The 19,483-nt window shown below is 46.5% G+C and overlaps 1 protein-coding gene across 1 annotated transcript in view; it reads right to left on the minus strand.

Annotated features, from left to right (window-relative positions):
• Positions 1–19,483, minus strand: part of LOC144784639 (macrophage mannose receptor 1-like) — a 949,320-nt gene that overhangs the window by 511,366 nt on the left and 418,471 nt on the right. Inside the window, exons 16-17 of the mRNA XM_078663568.1 lie at positions 15,040–15,081; positions 3,513–3,676 (exon numbers count right to left, since the gene is read on the minus strand). Of these exons, the coding sequence (XP_078519694.1) occupies positions 3,513–3,676; positions 15,040–15,081 (206 nt within the window). The remainder of the gene's footprint in view (positions 1–3,512; positions 3,677–15,039; positions 15,082–19,483) is intronic.

Genomic DNA, 19,483 nt, shown 5'->3' on the forward strand with positions numbered 1-19,483 from the left:
ACTACACAACCAATTTTTCTTTCTTTTGGAACTTAACTGGAGAATTAAGATGAGGCCATTCTCAAATGGGATATGCCATACAAGAGTAAGTCATCAACAGTCTTGAAAATGAGAAATACAAAAAATTATACGCAAGAAGCAGGTCTTCTCAGTCTTGGAACTTGGGATCCAGATTAACATCCTGATTAACATCAGAACTACTCCCATTGTTACACAATTCAGAACAGAACACTAGATATGCCTCTTATAGAGAGAGGAAGCACCTCCCTATGTGATGGGAAACAGCTTGTCCCTTTATGTTCCACGTAATTGTAAATGATCATGTAGTGTATCTCAGCGCTTCACTCTACATTCAGCACTCTAGCTCTCCAGCGAGCTTTACACTATGGGCTTCATTATGCGTTTCGTGGATTTTAGTGTGAGAATATTGAAGCAGTGAAATTCACGATTCTGACCGAATTCCCTCACCAGAATCCACTGTGCACATGTTTTCTTTGCACAGTGGGGAATAATAACATGGAACCCAAGATACAGAGGCCTTTACCATGTGTTTTTCCCCGGATTACCGGGATAAAACCGTGCATTTTTCAGCTGTCCTGAGGCGTGGAAAATGTCAGTGAGAGTGTCAATAGAGACCGAACGGTGAGTGTGGGAGAGTCAGGAAAAGCGTGTGCTTTTTGTAGGGAGCACTCCCTCACCCCTGTGCTGCTACAGCGATTGGTCAATTGTTGGTCTGTGCTGATGCCACAGTACAGGCAGCATCAAAGAGAGGAAGGATATCTTTAGACCAAGAATCATTGAGTCTGGAATTTACAGATCTGATCATTCCCAACCTGGAGTCAATTGCAATTGCTCGTGGCAGAATTTCATCCGGAGGTCTCACTCTGGGTGAAATTTATCATTCATCATGAGGGCACTAAACGCAAACTGTTAAATAAATACCAGTCTCTGGATCTGTTTCTTGTTTTGTGCTGGAATATTTCTTGTTTTGTCTTTTGTGCCTATGATGCGAAGAAGAGTAGGTGAGAGCACTTCTACTACTTTTCAATCTTGTGCTATCTTCGAACCAGAGACTTTCTCTTAGATGGAATTCTGGATCTAGCCTCTTAAGCAGAAGCCACATGAGCATCACCTCACTCTCCCTGTTAGCTTTAGGGTGCATCGAAAGCATTATGTATTCTGAATGTTTCTCAAGTATCAAATACACTCACAACAAAGGTCAGACATGGACATCGGTTGACGAAATTTGGCACACAGGTATATTCCTCATGACGTGGGTCATAGACATAAATAAGTTTGAGAAAATTAGAAAATGTCAAAAAACAGGCAATTTCTTGTAGGCTCGGGGTCTTGCATCTCCATGGTGCATAAAAGTGGAACTGATGTCACCAGCATGCGTGACTCATCAAATAATGGATGTGTGATATCTCAAATAGTGTAGTTTCACAGATTCACATTTGCAATGAGTACCACCCTGGCACCTGTGATAGATACAACTACTCTTGTGATTTTATTCATCAACATTGTACAAGCAGTGCCTAATTTGAGCCAGTGGATTCCAGTGTGCAGCACCGACACTTAGAGGCATATTTCCAAGAAACTGTTGGAGCGCAGTGTTATGCCAAAATTAGTAACACCACATTCCGACAGTTTCAAAATGAAGGGATGCACAGTATTTTCAACAATGCGGCACACCCCTGTGTTTTCCCTTGCTCTGGCGCTTTAAAAGCTGCTTAGCTCCAGCACAAGCACCCTAGCACCATTTTGCCAGGGTGCCTGTGCTGCTGGGGCAATTGTTTATGTGCAGGAAGGGACACCTTCCTGCACATAAACAATCTTTACAAGCAATTTGATCTATCTATGTGTGCTGCAGAAGTCGTGGGCCTTGGCACTTCTTTTGTCTTTTTTTTTTTTACAAATTAATCACTGTGCACAAGTACAATTTATACCTGTTATCTATGCAGTGTCAGATCTATCTTGCAACAAATAGCTTATTACAGTACAGCTCTCAAGTTTTTTAAAAAGTGTCTTAATTTTCTCTTCTCGAGTTTGCCAAACCCCTGCTTTCCCCTTTTGATTCCTACCCTTTAGTTTTACTGTTCATTAGATCGATGTTGCACGTTCAGAGCCCAAATGTTGTCTACCTTGATCAAATGTGGAAAAAGAAAGCCATGGGAGCATATCATAAAGAGAATTATTGCCGCTTTAGCGGCCATTTTTGGCCGAAAAGCGGCGATAATCCTATCGCATTATTACCAAGGACACGCAAGCGAATGTATCCTTGATTCATCTACCATTTCTGTCACCATTCGCTACGCATCGATAATGAGATGCAAAGTAGGCGTGGCTGACAGAAACAACATGGGAAAATATCGCGAAGGCAGCTTCATGATATTAGCAAGGAGGGGTAGCGATGATAATAATCGCGCTACCCCTGGCCTAACGCAGGAATTTAACGTCTGCTAAATTCCTGTGTTAGGCATACCTAACATGGGAGGAGGATCATGGGGTTAAGGCCACAGGGCCTTATCACCAAGATCATCACCGTTTTGGGAGGGACATCACTGTTTCTTAGGTGATGTTTGGCCATTTGCCTGCTATCGTTGGAATATTTATCGCCATAGCGTTGGTAATACAGAGCTAGCTTGGAGAGACATTCCAGCGATAGCCGGCGTTAAAATAAAGCGTCATAAGCACTCTCGGCGATAATAATCGCTAACCCTAGATAATATGCCCCTTGGTGTCATAGCCTGTGGCACTTATTGGTAAACAACTAACGGGAACCCACCATAAACATACATGATTTTCCAACCAGCAGACAGCAGCCTTTTTATCATGTTGCCTTCTTAACAACTTTGATCACGCTTTCTTTCCTGGGAGAACATACCCGGGCCTGAGTGGAAAATGGATATTAGAGTACTGTGTAGGACAGCATAGTCTGTATCCTGAACCCGGACATGGGCCTGAGATTGCAATCTCAATATTCGGCTGGCTGTGGGAGCTCAGCTTGGGCTCTGTGGCATCAGAGGGAGTCACCAGCTAAGATCAGTCATCCCCATGTGCTCCATCTTTCATATGTCATTCGCATGCTGTCACATCCACTGTTTTCATGTCCCAGAGTCACACAGTTCATGGATTCAACTTCAACTTGCTTACACATACCCTCAGTACTGCCCTTTTACCACCTTCTCCCAGCTCAAAATTTCCAGTCAGCTTTTCTAAAACAATCCCAGAACAGGTAGCTTTCCATAGTCTCATGCCAACTTGGCACAGTATCTTCCTGATAGTAGCAAATAGGGTGGCGTGAAATCCTGTAACATATGTTAACTGTGAGTACCTAAGACATTCTGCATTGACTATATTGTCATGTAAAACCATTACCATATGTGTCTCTGTTTCCAGATCTCTTGGGATATTGACCTCTCTTGGTACATTAATTTTATTTTTTAGATTAAAGGCATCACATGTTACCACCATTCAATTATAGGTTATATTGATTAATGAATTCTTACATATCGCCATAAGAACCTTCTCTCAGATTCACCATCAATAACAAGAAGGTCTCCAAAGTTTTTCCTGCAAAACTCTCTGGCTTTTTCCATTGGGAGTTCTTGGGTATTAACATAGTAATGAAAATCGTTGTATACTATCCATCCATCATCGAGAATCACATATTCTGAAAGACAAAAAGACATTAATTTAGAGGATGCATTCTCCATAAAAATATTTTTAAAAAGTTACATGTGAGGCATAAAGTCAAACTACCATGCCAGATACGTTTTACATAAAATGGTCGCTGACCTACATTGATAACATCTGTGTTTGCTGAATAAGAATGACGAAGACCGAGACATCCCTACAGGATACAGGTCATTATTTTTAAAGGTAAGGCTTGTAGTGATGACATATTCAGATTGTGTACACGAAATTACGTATTCTATAAAAATGTTTCAGCCCACGGATGATGGCCACGTCCGTAGTAGATGATCCCTGAACATACCTGTTTCATGCACATTAGTGATGTGTCTCCCTCTCTATACGTTCAGGCTCCAGACCAAACTCAATTATATTTAACCGTGTATTCTAGGAAAAATAATTCAATAATTTGCATTCCCTCATCATAGTCTACCTGTGCTTCGTAAATAATTTATTAAGGTAGTTTCTAATCTACAAACATTTGAAAAAAGGTATGTCAGGTAATTAAAATTCTGCTTTTAATTTATCTAAGCTTTTTAATACACCTTATTTTAAAATAATTTGAGAATGTAGTGATATGTTACTCATGTCATATAATACAAAAGGGATCTCAAATGCTACATAGTTATTACTTTTTTCAAAAACCCTTGTATCTATAGCCAGCCTTTCAGAAGGTCCTGAGAGTCCTAAATCACACAAATAAGTTAAGTTTCCAAATTTTAAAAAGAGAATAGCGTTTGTCTGGAGAAAGAAAACTATTAAAAAATTGATCTTTAGATCTGCTATTTTGAGACAACTGATATATTCTTGTCGCCTCTTGACCACCAAAGCTGGTATGCAGTACACGTGCCAGGAACTTGCAGGAAAAAGCCCTGCCAGGAACGAGCAGACTACCCCAGCAGACGGATGGGGGTCTGCTGCATTGGTAGAGGAGTAGTCGGTAAAGAAGGCATCGGGACGTCATGTTGAGTATGTAGAGTAGCACCAGTGGGCGAGGTGATCTCTAGGATCAACCCGGAGTGGGAATCCAGCCATGCAAGGTGACAACTGGACTTGACCTAATCATGTAAGCTTTGAGGTTGAAGCAACGCAATTGCTCAAGAAGGGTCACATAATGGGTTTTAGCCTCTGTAAGTGCACAGTTCTTGGAAGCATCCCCGGCTGCTACCTTATCTAGATTAGCAATCTGGCATTCAGAGTTTTGAGTTTTCAATCTCATGCACAAGTGTTTTTTGGACTCCAGCTATTTCCTGTAGGCAGAGCCCTCGTGTTGCCACTTAGAAGGCATCACATCCTGGAGCGTACATTTAGTTAATCATCTAATATGGTTTATCGCCAAGAGACAGAGGCTCTGTATGAATGGTTTCAATACTCAGGTGTATTACAATGTTTTGTGGTAGACTGAAATTAAGACCTACATAAATATAATTGATTCCATGCTTGACCATTTCCTATCCTACTGCAGATGCATATGCCGGCTGGAAACAATGTATCTTCACAACTGAGTCATTCACTCAATCATCAGCTAATTTACTCAAGAATTTAACAAAGGGTGTCTGAAGTGACTTCCATGGCCTCTGTGTTCATTGGCAATAAAGGCTTACAACTGAGGATGCACTCTAACCGTATGAAGATGCTAATGAAGGCTGAAGCAGGAAGTGGGGTCCTGGGAACAATGTAAAGGTTTTCTCTGATTGGTTCTTTTAATTATGGTTCATTAAATGCAACAATGCTACTTCTTAAATATGTTCAAAGGCATGAAAATTTTGAATTGGCTCAATGGATGTTCTTCGGTGATACTGTGAAATGAATGATTCCTGAAGCAAGTGCTGTTTCAAAAAGGATGGAGTTTGGGTAAAAGTGACTTGATGTTTTTGAACCTGGTAAAAACATATTTTCTTTCTTGATTATGGTTCCAAATGTCACAGTGGTCTACCTTATTTATCTTTCTACCTAAGCAAAAGGAACAAATCTGGTGCTTTCTTTGTTTTTGTCAGAGTGCACAGCAAGTCACAGAGGCAGGCAGTCCTCTGAGATTCCTTCCACAGGTCCAGAAAGTGACCTGAAGAGTGGGTCCGAGGGCCCGTTTTTTTATATCTGGTGCCCCCTTTGAAGTTGGGTGAAGTTTCGAGAGGTTTCTCTTGAAGTGCTTTGAATTTCCTGTCTCCCGTGCCCTGGCTCCAAGCAAGTAGTGACAATGTGATGGTGACAAGCCCTTTGTGTGAAGGCAGATCACAGCCTTTTCAGTTGCAGGTGGGATTGTGCCCTGTTTATTGCTTTATTTAATAATGCTTTGGGGTACACAACATGCACAACATAAAGCCTATCAGATACCCTACATAGATATTGTCACCGGGGGGGGGCGCTAGAGGGCGCGAGACGAGATGGCCGCACTTTAGTGAGGCTCCGTCGGATCAAGTAAACATCCTACATTAATCCTGTGCATCCTGCAGCCTGAACGGCCCGGCCGAGGCGGCTGGCTATCCCCAGCTCACCCAGAGCTCTGTGGCGGTTGCGGAGCCTCTGAGCCCCGAGGATCGATCGATATCCTTGGGCCCGTGGCGGGCCTGCAGAGTGGTGGAGATAACCGCGTAAGGCTGTGCCCCGGCTCTCCCCTAGTGTCGGAGCCCAGCGGAAGCGGCTCCGGGGACGTGCGGTCTGCCTGAAACATCCTGCGGTGAGCCTGGCCCGCAGACGGCGAACAAATACCGGGAGAATATCGGAGGCTGCCTGGGAGGAGCCGCGAGCGGTGCCCCGGGGGACGGCTGGGCTCCAGCGGCCAGCAGCGAAATCCGGAGTGAAGGTGCGGGCGGCGTCCGGACGCTCTCGGCTCCGGCTGCGGTGAGTGAGGCTGGGATCGGGCGCTGCCTGGGACCGCGGAGGTGGTTGTGGGCCTAGCGCGCGCCCTTGCTCTGCGAGCTGTGGTCGGGACGGGAGGGACGGGCGGGGTGCCTGGAGGGGGTGCGGCAGACGGCCTGTGGTGACCGGGGAGACTCCTGTGGACCTTGCCTTCACCGAGCTGCCATTTTTTGACCGGCAACCTCACGGCGTGCAGGCCGGAGATCCCCGACCTCAATTACAACGTGGCCCAGGACGGGAGCTTCTGTTCGGGGCTCTGATTACAGAGGGGCCTGGTAATCTGCTGGACAATTGTTTTTTGTTGCACAGTCCTGCCACGTCGTGAGTCGCTTTCCTTCATAAGTGTGGTGGGTGTGTACAGAGGCACTGGGACATTAACACCCTGCTATTCCTGAGGGGCTCTGGGGATTATCTGGTCGTCTATATTCCTGTGGTGCGAGGAGCTGACCACATCTCAACATGGGCAAGCCGGACAGAGGTCAAACGAAAATAAATTTTGACTCGCGCAGACTGGCCAAACAGTCGCAAAAAGCGGCCTCTGATTCGGAATCTGAAACGGCTACTGGAGGGGCGCCTAAACTAGAGGACACGTTAGCAGCCATGCAGAAAACGCTGCAATCTATTGAAGGCGCCATGTCGGCGGTGACCCACCGCCTTGATCACATGTCTTCGCAACTGGAAAAACATAACGCCCGCATGGGGGAAGTTGAGCAGAGGGTCTCGGCCACTGAAGAGGGCCTCACGGAGATTGCGGGCAAAACCTCCGACATGGATAAACTACTGGCGGTCATTAGGGCTAAGAACGAGGATTTGGAGGCCCGCTCAAGACGCAACAACATCCGCGTCACAGGCCTGCCGGAATCGACAAATGTGGGGAAAATGGAGGTGTATATGGAGCGTCTTATTACTGATATTTTTGGGACAGAGCACTTATCGACCATGTTCATTGTTGAGAGGGCGCACAGGTCGTTGGCGGCCGTGCCGCCGCCGGGCACTCCACCGCGCCCTGTCATCGCGCGCCTCCTGAACTACAGAGACCGGGACGCCATTTTGCGTATGGCGAGGGAAAAGGGCGCCATCGAACACCAAGGAAACAAGCTCGAGTTTTTTCCGGATTTCACGGCGGCTGTGCAAGCGGCTAGAAAGGAGTATGGCACAGTTAAACAATTTTTGAGAAAGGAGGAGGTTCCGTATGCTATGCTCTATCCTGCAAGACTTCGAATTGGTGCCCCTGCTGACAATAAAATATTTCATACTCCGAAGGCGGCGATGGATTACGCAAAAAAGCTTAAACGGAAAAAGCGAGACTCTGCCACGACGCATGGGGAGGAAGAGGGGGCCAATGAGGAACTTTGAACAGTGTTATGGATATTCCGGGGTCCCCTAGACGGGGCTATGTGACGACTGCCTGGGCATCTTTCATTACTGTGCGAACACTCTACTAACGGGACTGCGTTCAGCGTCTATGTTTCCGGGGGGTTGGGGGCGGACTCTATGCATGCTCGGATGCTGGTTTGATGGTTGATCTGCCCCTGGGTCATGGGGGTGCCTGGTAGTCTTGGGTTGGGCTCGGGAGGTTGGATGCATATCTCGGGAATACTGGAGGGTGTTGGCCTTGATATCCATTGCGTGATTTCGATTGGTTGGAATGTTGCCATCACGCTCTGACTCTATTGGGATGTCAAGTAATTGAGGCTTGATCCCCTCCTGTTACGGCCGTGACGGGAGGTCTGAGCACCCTAGCGTCTCTCCAATGGGTGTGCCCCAAATGTTGTATGGAAGGGGGGGAGATGGAGACTTTGGGATCGGGAAGGGATGGCTTTGGCTAGATTGGGTGGCTGAAGTGGGAGGGGGGTTGTTGGGGCTGGGGGGTCAGTTTTGGGAATGTTTTGGATTCCTCCCCTGTTGGGAGGGTTTGATGAGCACACACGGCCATGTCAGAGTTTTTATTATGCTGTACACCCAGTTGCTAGCGCAGCGGGGTTGGATGGGTAGGTTCAGCTTGCGCGCCACGACTCAGTATATTTCTCATAGAATTTCCGCGCTGCTAAGTGTCTCAGCTCTCATTAGTCCTGTGATGCGTTTTCAGGATGGCTAGCGGTAGTGCACTCAACTGGCTAACTTGGAATGTGAGAGGCCTCAATAGTCCCAAAAAGATTCGACAGGTGTTGGGGTATCTGACACGTCACAATGCTCATGTTGTTTTCCTTCAGGAGACACACTTAACGACTCAAAAGGCAGTCTCTGTGGCCAAGCAGTGGGCTGGTTTCCGATTAGCTACGACATATTCCTCCTATGCTCGGGGTGTTATGGTCCTGATCAAGAGGGGTATACAGTTTGAGAGTCTGCGTGAGGAGGTCGATAAAGAGGGGAGGTATATCCTTTTGCATGGTAGGCTTTGTGGCAAGTTGTTTACTATGGTTAATGTCTATGGGCCTAATACGGACGACCCGGAATTCTTTCGGGTCCTGTGGAACAAGGTATATGATCTGCCGCCTGCTGCCATTATCTGTGGGGGTGATTATAATGTGGTGCTAGATGTCGAAGTGGATAGGAAAACTCCTCATCTCTCCCATGAGAAAAAGTCTGCGAAAGTGCTGCGGGATGGTATGACTGATATAGGACTGGTGGATGCGTGGAGACTGCGACACCCAGGGGACACAGAGGGCACATGCTATACGTATGCACGAGACACGTGGTCCCGCTTGGATTACTGGTTGGTGACGCGGGATGTGAATGCATGGATAGAGGGTGTAGAACATCTGCCACGTACACTGTCGGACCATGCTCCGGTGGCACTGACACTGTCTATACCGCAGTATGCATCTGCGCCTTACACATGGAAATTACACCCCACTGCCTTGTTGGATCAGGTGTTTAAGACAGACTTGCGTGAAGCGATAGCGCTTTTCTTTGTTGAGAATGAGAGTCCGGAGATGATTAAATGCACTATATGGGAGGCGTTCAAAGTCACTATTAGGGGGGTGTGTATTGGGAAGCAAGCTGGAGTACTCAAGTCATTACGCAACTCTATCGCGCGCTTAGAGCGTGACTTGAAGGAACTGGAACGCCGGTATGATGCCTCTGCCTCTGATGTGACGTTGGCCGAAATTCGATCTAAGGTAGACGAATATAACAAGTTGAGTGATCAGGAGGCTTGCCATTTGGCCAAACGACGAAGAGCTCGGCATTATGGGGAGGGGGGCCGACCAGGTCGTGCACTAGCAGAGCGTATTCTGGAACCATGGGCGAAACACTATACTGTGCAAGGGATCACGGTAGATGATCGCAGCGTGACTGACGCGGAGGGGATTCTTCACCAATTTGTAGATTATTATCGGGGAATGTATGGCCACAGGACGACAGCCAGTGAGGATGCGGTGAGCCAGTATCTGGATGAGGTGGCGTTGGTCTGGCTTTCTGCGGCTCAACAAAACTTTCTAATGCATCACATCACAGCTGAAGAGCTGCGGAAAAACATAGCTGATCTACCCAATGGGAAGGCAGCGGGTACGGATGGGCTCCCGTCCGAATTCTATAAAGAATATGTAGACGAGTTGTTGCCGCACCTGGCCGAAATGTATGAGGAATCGTTTGAGCAAGGGCGTCTGCCAGACACGTTGAGAGAGGCCCTCATAGTCGCGCTGCCCAAACCCGGCAAGCCGTCTGATCAGTGTGAGTCCTATAGGCCGTTATCCTTAATGAATACTGACGTGAAAATATTGGCTAAAGTGCTTGCGACGCGGTTGCGCTTGCTTCTTCCGGTGATGGTCCTGCCGGACCAATCGGGCTTTATTCCTTCCCGGTCTACTGCCAATAATTTGCGGGCTATGTTCGCGGTCCTCCATCTGATAAAACCGGAACTTCCAGCCGCCGCTGTTTTTTTAGACGCGGCGAAAGCATTTGATTCGATTGCGTGGCATTTCTTGTTCTCAGTGCTACGCCGCATGGGAGTCCCTCTTGTCTTTGTCCAATGGGTAAGGCTATTGTATACGGACCCAGTGGCCCGGGTGAGGATCAACGGACATGTTTCGGACGTTTTTCCCATTAAACGCGGAACTAGGCAGGGATGTCCACTCTCGCCTCTGTTATTTGCGCTAATTATGGAACCTTTAGCGTGTATCCTGCGTCAACGGCATTCGCAATCTGCCCTGTGTTTCGATCGGAGACCGCTGGCTGTGTCCATGTACGCGGATGACATGGTATTGTATGTAAGGGAGCCTGAGATTTATCTGGAGGGGTTGATACGAGAATATATTCGCTTTGAGTGGTTTGCGGGCCTGTCCATAAACTGGGAGAAATCGATTATTATGCCACTCACTGACAGCACAGTGCACTTCCCGCTCAACTTCCCCTTAGAATGGGCTACCGACCCGGTCCGATATCTTGGTATCTGGATACACCGTGATCCAGATGAAATGCTTCGGGTGAACTATGGCACGGTGATTTCTAAGCTCGAGGACCAGGTGGATAGATGGAAAAGACTACCACTGTCTCTGGCTGACCGAGTGGCATTGATCAAGATGGTAGTCCTCCCGAGATTTTTGTATCTATTTGTAAATGCCCCGTTAGCACTCAAGAGCCATTTTTTCGCCACGCTTCGTTCTTTGCTGATAAGCTTGGTCTGGGGGGGCAAGAAGCCACGCCTGAGCTGGACTACTTTGACGAAACCATATGAGCTCGGAGGATTCTCAATTCCGGACATGCATCTTTATTATCTGTGTGCCCAAGCACATTTTGCCACGTATTGGATATCAGCTCCGCCCTATACGCCTCACGTTGCTGTGGAGGCCGGGGCGTCCGGGCCGCTGCCGCTGCAAGCCATGATAGTAAACTCTCAAACGGCATATGAACGGAACGACGTGGATACGGTACGTAGCACGGCTGTGGCCTGGAATGCGCTCGGTCAGCGTGCTGGTAAACTTCCCCTGTATGCACCGGCGATGCCCCTTTCGTGGCATGAACACATATCAGTGCTGGGGGACACAGGGGCGCTTCGCCTTCTGAGATCTGCCGGTTTGCACCTCATGGGGGATGTATTCCAGGGTGGCACCTTTATCACATTGGCGGCCTTTTTGGCAAAGGGCGGCAATGCCAGCATGGCTACGTTTATATACATTCGACTCCGAGCTGCACTTCGGAGCCACTATCCGTCTTTTCCGGCAGAACCTCCGGTGCTGGAAGGGTTGCAACTCCTTTATTCGGCAAAAGACAGAACGAAGCTGGTATCTCGGTTATATAGAGCTGCGCAGCGAGATGAGGGTGTGTTGGATGCTAGCTCCAAAAGTAAATGGGACGCGGTGTTACAGCACCCATTGACGGACGATGAATGGGAGGAGTGCTGCTCCATGACGGGTAATTATGCAGCAAATGGCAATTTTCGACTTATTCATTATAAGTATTTGCATCAACTCTATTATACTCCGGTGCAATTGTGCAGGTATGGGCTTCGTGAAACCGATAATTGCACGCGTTGCGGACTTGGGCCTGCGGACTTTCTGCATCTAGCTTGGGGTTGCACTAAGGTGGGAGAATTCTGGGCTGCTGTGGTCGCGACAGTATCTGCTATGGCTGAGGTTGTGATTGACTGTACCCCTCGAGTGTGTCTCCTAGGCTTGATATCAGGGGTCCCGAGGGGAGTGCGTAAACTTGTATGCCTGTCGCTGCAAATGGCTAAACAAAGGGTTGCAGTGTGTTGGGGTGGTAGGAGAGCACCTGCCCTGCAAGACTGGCTGAAGGACCTGGCGTACTGCCGGGATCAACTGCTCTGTTACCACGAAGAACTGCCGGCTGGTTCTCGGCCTACCGATATTTGGGGACCATACACTGCTTATATGCTTGCTAGAGCGGAGTCTGAATCTGAGGCCGACTGAAACAGGCTGCGAGGGCCCTTACCACACTTACCTTCTACACTGGTGGGAGCAATGGGACTACTGAGGCAAGTTAATTGACTGCACTGCATTGATATGAGGCATGGTGCTGACAGGTTCCTTATCCTTACAGGTTTTTCATTGTCTAACTTGGCTTGAGTGTTTGGCGAGAACGGGAGGCGTGATGTCGCTTGCTGCTTGACCTGATTTCACTGTACTGGCTGTGCTCTGTATATAGGTTGAAATGGTTACCTTATTTAGGATCGCTAAGCTTACGACTTACAATGAGAAATTGTTGATAATGTTCCTATGGGTTTAACAGTTATGGACAAGTGGAGCGCTCCACAGCACTACAATAATGCATACTTCACCATGCTGTATCCACTTAAGTCATTTGTGCTCTCTTTGATATGATAGCCATGAGGATTTAACTGCGGCCGGCCCTGCGGGGTTGTTGGCGGGACGCTGTGTTAACTGACATAAGTTTATGGAGCGGCCGGCCCTTGGAAGGTTGTAGGCCACCAGCTGTGTTCACTTTCTTACCAAGCAATAAAGGTTTTTGAAAACTTAAAAAAAAAAAAAAAAAAGATATTGTCACCGGATGTTCAACGTTTAATGGCAGTTTACTACAATTTACTATTTAGTAAATTAGTAGCACATCATCCCATCAAGAGCTGCTTATATAATGGGTATTTGGGATGTCAACAAGGAAGGAGTAGTTAAATCTTTCCAATGAAGAATTCCTTATATTCCTGTGATGGCAAAGGTGATTGTAGGATGTAAAGGGGAAGTAGAGAAATTACCTTCCTCCTCGCCACTAGGGACAATGTTCCCAGTCCTCAACTTTGGTGTGGTATGCTTATTCATTCTGGGCTATTCAAAATGTTTTATTACGTTTTTCAATTATTGAATTTTGCATTACACTGTATTCAATAGGCATCTCTTCCTATAAAATATTATATAATAAAGAGGTTAATTTTAGTGAGCCTCTATTATCTTGAAGCTTTTGGGGCCAGATGTATGAAGCATTTTATCATTCGGAAATGACCCTATTTGGTGAATCAGTAACCTATTACTGACTCGTAAAATAGGGTTTGCCAGTGGCTATCAGGAAGGGGCATGTTAAGGGCATCCCTTCCTCTTAGCGAGTCACACACTGGTATGTAGGAATGTTTTGCAAACAAGAATGTGGTCGCAAAACATTCGCAGTTACTACCAAATTCAAGTTGGTGGTAACCCATTCGCAAACAGGAAGGTTCCCCAATGGACTCCTTCCCCTTTGTGAATATGGATGAAACCATATTTTTAATAGCAGGCAGTTGTCATTTTTACTTTTGTAATACCGCCCATTTTCCTTTAAGGAAAACGAGCTGCATTACAAAAAGAAAATATTGCTTTATTAAAAAAGCAATAACAGACATAGTGGTCTGCTGACCCCAGCAGGCCACCATCCCTGTGATTGTAGCCATTTCCAATGGGTCGCAAATTGCGACCTGCCTCATGAATATTGATTAGGCAGGTCATTTGCGACCCACTGGGAATTGCTAAATGTGTCTGACACACATGATTTTGCAAGGTTCTAATTGTGAGTCACAAAAACTCACAAAATCAAATGGTCATACATGTGGCCCTTAGTCTCATATATTTTGCTGAGCCAGGGTCCCAATATCTGTTTTGTAATTAGGATTAGACGCATAGGGCCACATTATGATGGCATTTGGACAAGCGTTAGACCGCCATCACTGTGGGATGGAGACTGCCGACATGTAGTTGGCGGTTCTACCCACCATAGTATGATACAAATACCGTGTAGGCAGTCGGAAACATGCAGTTTCCTATTGCGGCTTGTGCAATGTGTGTAACGATGTGGAGTGAGATGGTAATTCTCAGGACAGGTGAGTCGAAAAAGTAGTGTGTTACTAAAAATCACCTAGTTTTATAGTACCCAGATGTAGAAGGTGAGTGTGGTACAAAACCAAGGACCAAGATTATCCAGTGAGTAATCTCACCAAAATGTGTTTTCTTATAAGAGAATGTTTGTAAAACGATGTGCACCTGTGTGGCCAATGAAAATGGGCACCACGTGTCAAATCTACACAAAGTCATAAAGTAAATCGTTTTGTAATTCAAACTTATTAACATATTGTTTTTACAAATAAATCTTTCATTTTCGACTCGTAATACTGTTTTGGATACACCACATTTTTGCCAGCCCTTAGTGGCTAAAGACTCTTACCATCATACAGAAACTTTATTTTTTGGGGAAGTGTATGTTTTTTCTTTTCCTTCTCTTTTATATGTAAAACTGTCTGATTGGTTGGCTTGAAATTAGTTATTTTAATTGTAGTTTTTGACAGGGTTTTACTTATCTGTGATCCAATTTTATAATATTTGACAAGATGGCAAGTAGAGGCATGGATCCTCTTCAAAATACACACTAGAGACGTGTGGGGATAATTTTGGATTGATTTATCCTCCAAGTGCAGCGTCATGACTTTTCTGTTATTTTTATAATTGGTGAAGTAAACAACAGGGAATACAAATATTTTTTCTTCCTAAAAGAAAATGTTTATTTAATTGACTAAACACAGTAAAAAAAATTAAAAAATCTTACCCGGTATTGCTGAATTTGTTGGTTCAGGTTTTACCATCTCTCCTATAGAAACAGAAAAAAAGTTAATTCATTATTACATAACATTTTGTTAGCCCTTAAAAGAATGATTGATTTTAACTCTGTAGCACACAGTATTTGCCATATTTATTTGCATACACAATTTGTGCATGTAAACGGACTATATTTTGACTGATTGAATAATTTCAGAAACTCTGGAATTCCCGAAGGTTGACAGCCTTGCTAACCCTAAGATTACCTCCCTTGGGGTCAATAAATGCTCTCTGCCACAATGGAAAGCTTGCATGTTCTTTTGCTCTTGTGACTCATGCACCACATTGGTGACATAATACCTGGGATCCCTCTATTGTTTTAAGGTACTGGCATTGCAGAAAGATATTACTACTAATTATCAAGGTGACCCAATGTTTAGCGGTTCTGGTACCTGCGTCCTCATCTATATGGAAGTGAGTGGAACTTTCAATTTAGCCTGCTGCCCATTCACGGAGGCTTGGGAGAAACCTGTTGGAGTCCCTTAGCCCCAGTGGAGAACAATGGGCTATTGCCAAGTCAGATCTGATGGTCCTCGTCGCCGCACCAATAGCATCTTGTACAGTGACCAGGCCAAACCAGATGCAGGCATCGAATATCATCATCCTATTACAACATGTCATTGCCTCCTCAGCTTTCTTGCTCTTGGCAGTAGGAGAGAAAGATGGGACATTCACAGACAGACACTACTCCCTCCCTCCACCAATTTCAAGGGTTATAATCTTTTTTCAATACCATTAATATAATCCACATATGTATCTGAAATAGGGTCAGACTATCAACCCAAATCCACCTTAATGCTGCACATAGCTTTCTCCGCGAAACATATTATAGTTAAAGGATGACCAAATGCTGGGATAAGATCATAGTGGACATCAACGAGATGAGATCTCAAACAGAAGAAGATACAACATTACTGCAGACTGCATCAGTATACAAATTAGCATCTACAGGGTTTTGACTGAAAAGTGTGACTTAGTACGTACCTAGTAGTTCTAACACATCCTATTCTTCCTGGATGCACAAAAGCATGCATTTGGTGCATTCTGGCTATGATTCTTGAGGACTCTGAGAAGTAAAGTGTGCATCATTTTCTGAGGTGGAGAAACTGAAGAAAATATCTTGTTTCTGCTCTTGGCTGCTTTAAAAAAGTTATTGCCTGCTGGATACAGCTGTCTAGAATCTGACAGTGGGGTACTGAAGACATGTCACAAAGAAGGCTTGATTGGAGGTAATTTCCTTGGTCTTGACAAGATTCCTCTCAGAATACTTTAGCTTGAATCTTGAAGTTTAATGCCCACAATGGCAAATAAGTTTGCTAAATAAATTGGAGAATGAGCCCAGTCATTGATTGAGGACTACTGGAACAGTGGTGGAGCTGGCAATGATGGAACTGTTTAGGAGGTGATAGGGCTGTTGAATAATGTCAGTGGTGCCCCAAATTTTGAGGGGGCAGAGCTAACTGCCATCTTGTGAGGAGTATTTTCCCAGCACTCCTCGTTCACCCTGGTGCAATCTACCTGTCTTCTGCTGCCTAGGCGCTGCTCCAGGGGACAGAGGTGACCTGCAATTGCCTGGGTGGATAAGAGACTGGGGAGAGCTGAGGAGCCCACTGCTTTACCTCTACTTCCCACCAAGGGCACATCTGCTGTTGTGCTGCAGAGCACAAGACTGAGTCTGTGCTATGAGGATGGTTGAGGCGTTGGAGAGGGAACGACAGTGAAGGTTTGAAAGAGGTCACAGATTTTGTGGTTGCTTGTGCTCCATTTATGGGCTACCACCCCTCCCTCCCCCCGGCAGTGCACCACTACCTCGCTGACGTGTCACCCCTGAGGAGAAATGCTCTTGCTTCTCCCTCCCCTGATGAGTTGCCATGTGGCCCTTGATATGGGATGAGGATTATTGCGGGGGATATCTCCTCCGTACAGGATCCTCCATGTACTGGGCTGGCCTCCTCAGTAGACGAAGCCTTGTATTGCCCGTGCCCTGTCGGAAGCTACATGGACTACCATGACCCGTGGGAGTTGGGCAGTTACTAGGGAGCCCCGGCTGGTGCACCATATTTTGGGATATCCTTGTTGCATGCGCTTGACTTTGTCCTTGGGCTGCATATTGGCAGTGGAACTGCTTTGATGACACTCATTACCACATATGTCTGCACCTTTGCCAGACAGTGCTGGACCCAGGACCATGGTGTAGTGAATGGGGAGCATTGCTGTACGGTGTTGTTGACTGCCACACTGCAGGAACACCGCACATCTGTTTTTCCTGCCCCTTCATTACTGGGCCCTCGTGTGAGTGTTGTTGTGAGGCTACTGGGCCCTGGCAGCTTACTCACCTCTCTCTGTTTAATCTTTCTAGGCCCCAGGCTGTTCAGTCATGCCCCAAATTATTCCTATTATGGGGCAGACGCACAGGCCTAAGGAGGCCCATCCTATGGGACCCCCACCTAAATGAGCTGTTTTGAATCCATCAACTTTACATGCGGATACTAGCTCAGTCCTCCCACCTGGCGATAAACTGGAGGCTATCTTGGCAGCTATAATTTTTGCCAGAGAAGCTCTGGAGAATACAATCAACTCCCTAGGGGTGGATCTGAGTCGATTATGTGATGATTATAATCAATCAATCAATCATTTGTAAAGCGCACTACATACCTGTGAGGCGCTGGGGGGGCGCTACTGATCGAACAGCCAGGTCTTGAGTATCCTCCTGAAGGTCAGCAGGTCTTGGGTCTGTCGTAGGTTCAGTAGGAGGGTGTTCCATGTCTTGCCAGCGAGGTGGGAGAAGGATCTCCCACCGGTGGTTGTTCTTCGGATGAGCGGGACAGTGACGAGTGAGAGGTCGGCGGAGCGGAGCTGTCGGTTGGGGATGTAAAAGGAGAGCTGTCTGTTGAGGTAGGCTGGGACAGTCTTGTGGAGTGCCTTGTGTGCGTGGGTGAGGAGCTTGAAGGATATCCTCTTGTTGACGGGGAGCCAGTGCAGGTTTCTCAGGTGGGGGGTGATGTGGCCGTGGCATGGTACATCGAGGATCAGTCATGCCGAGGCGTTTTGGATGCTTTGTAGTCGTTTGATGAGCTTGGTCGGGGCACCCGCTTAGAGGGCGTTTCCGTAGTCGAGTCTGCTGCTGATGAGGGCCTGGGTGACTGTCTTTCTTGTATCTGTCGGGATCCATCTGTAGATCTTGTGGAGCATGCGGAGGGTGTGAAGCAGAAGGAGGAGACGGCGTTGACTTGCTTGGTCATTGAGAGTTATAGGAAACTTGCTGACTAGGTGCACATGGTGAAAACTTGTTGACCCCTTTCACGAATGACCATGCATCCATAATTGCTTCTTTGATTGAACGCATTAGAGTCCTGGAAAGTAGAGTGGAAGATCAAGAAGGCATGTCCCAGTGCAATATCATTAAAGTGTTTGGGTTACTGGAAGATTTCAAAGTAGACTCTATGCTTACCTTTCTAAAGGGGTGGCTTCAGGACGTGGTTTTCCAGGAAGGTCTGCCTAAATTGTACACACAAGAGAGAGAGAGAGAGAGAGAGAGAGAGAGGCAGAGAGAGGGAGAGAGAGTGAGAGAGAGAGAGAGAGAGAGAGAGAGAGAAAGAGTGAGAGAGAGAGAGAGAGAGAGAGAGAGAGCTCACAGGGTGCCAACTTGGCATCCTAGGTCTGGTGTACCCCTGAGACCATCAGCGGCACTTCTGATGCACTTCTAAGATTTTTTGTTACACCAGGTGTGGGCTGCTGGCGACTTTTGATGGAGAATGTGCGAGATTCGATCTTCCCAGACTTTATGAATACAATGCAGAAGCGTAAAGTAATCTTTCGAGCAGTAAAAATGATCCTGTAAGAATTGGAACTCCCCTATGCCTTAAGGTTCCTGGCCAACCTGAGTTTTCAGCTGGAAGGCAAATCTATCTTTTTCCCTGACCCGGCTGAGGTTTGTGTCTGTGTTGACACTTATAACACCCAGGGCCACTTGGAGTGGCCAAGGGACTCCACTGGACACAAGGGCTGTAGGCAGTCAGGGTTGCTGATGTGTAAAGGGGCCCAGTCCTCACAACAGCAGGCTAGGGCCCTCAACACACTGCACTGGCTATTGATCGATACACAAATTAGGTTTAAGGTACTGTGTGTTGCTTTTAAGGCCCTGCAAAACTCAGGTCCTGCATACATAATTAAACACCTCCAATGGTAGATGCCAGTCCACGCACTCCGCTCCCTGAAACAGGTGAGGGTACCATCCCCACGCCTCCAAAGATAGGGTGGCAAAAGCTTCTTCAATGTCACATACAGATGGTGGAACAAGCTACATCTCCATCTAAGAAACTCCACTGATCCCATGTCCTTTAGGAAAGGACTGAAAACGTGGCTTTACACCCTGTAAACAGTGTTGCATGGGC

Source organism: Lissotriton helveticus, chromosome 10, assembly GCF_964261635.1.
Source record: "Lissotriton helveticus chromosome 10, aLisHel1.1, whole genome shotgun sequence".
NCBI lineage: Eukaryota > Metazoa > Chordata > Amphibia > Caudata > Salamandridae > Lissotriton > Lissotriton helveticus.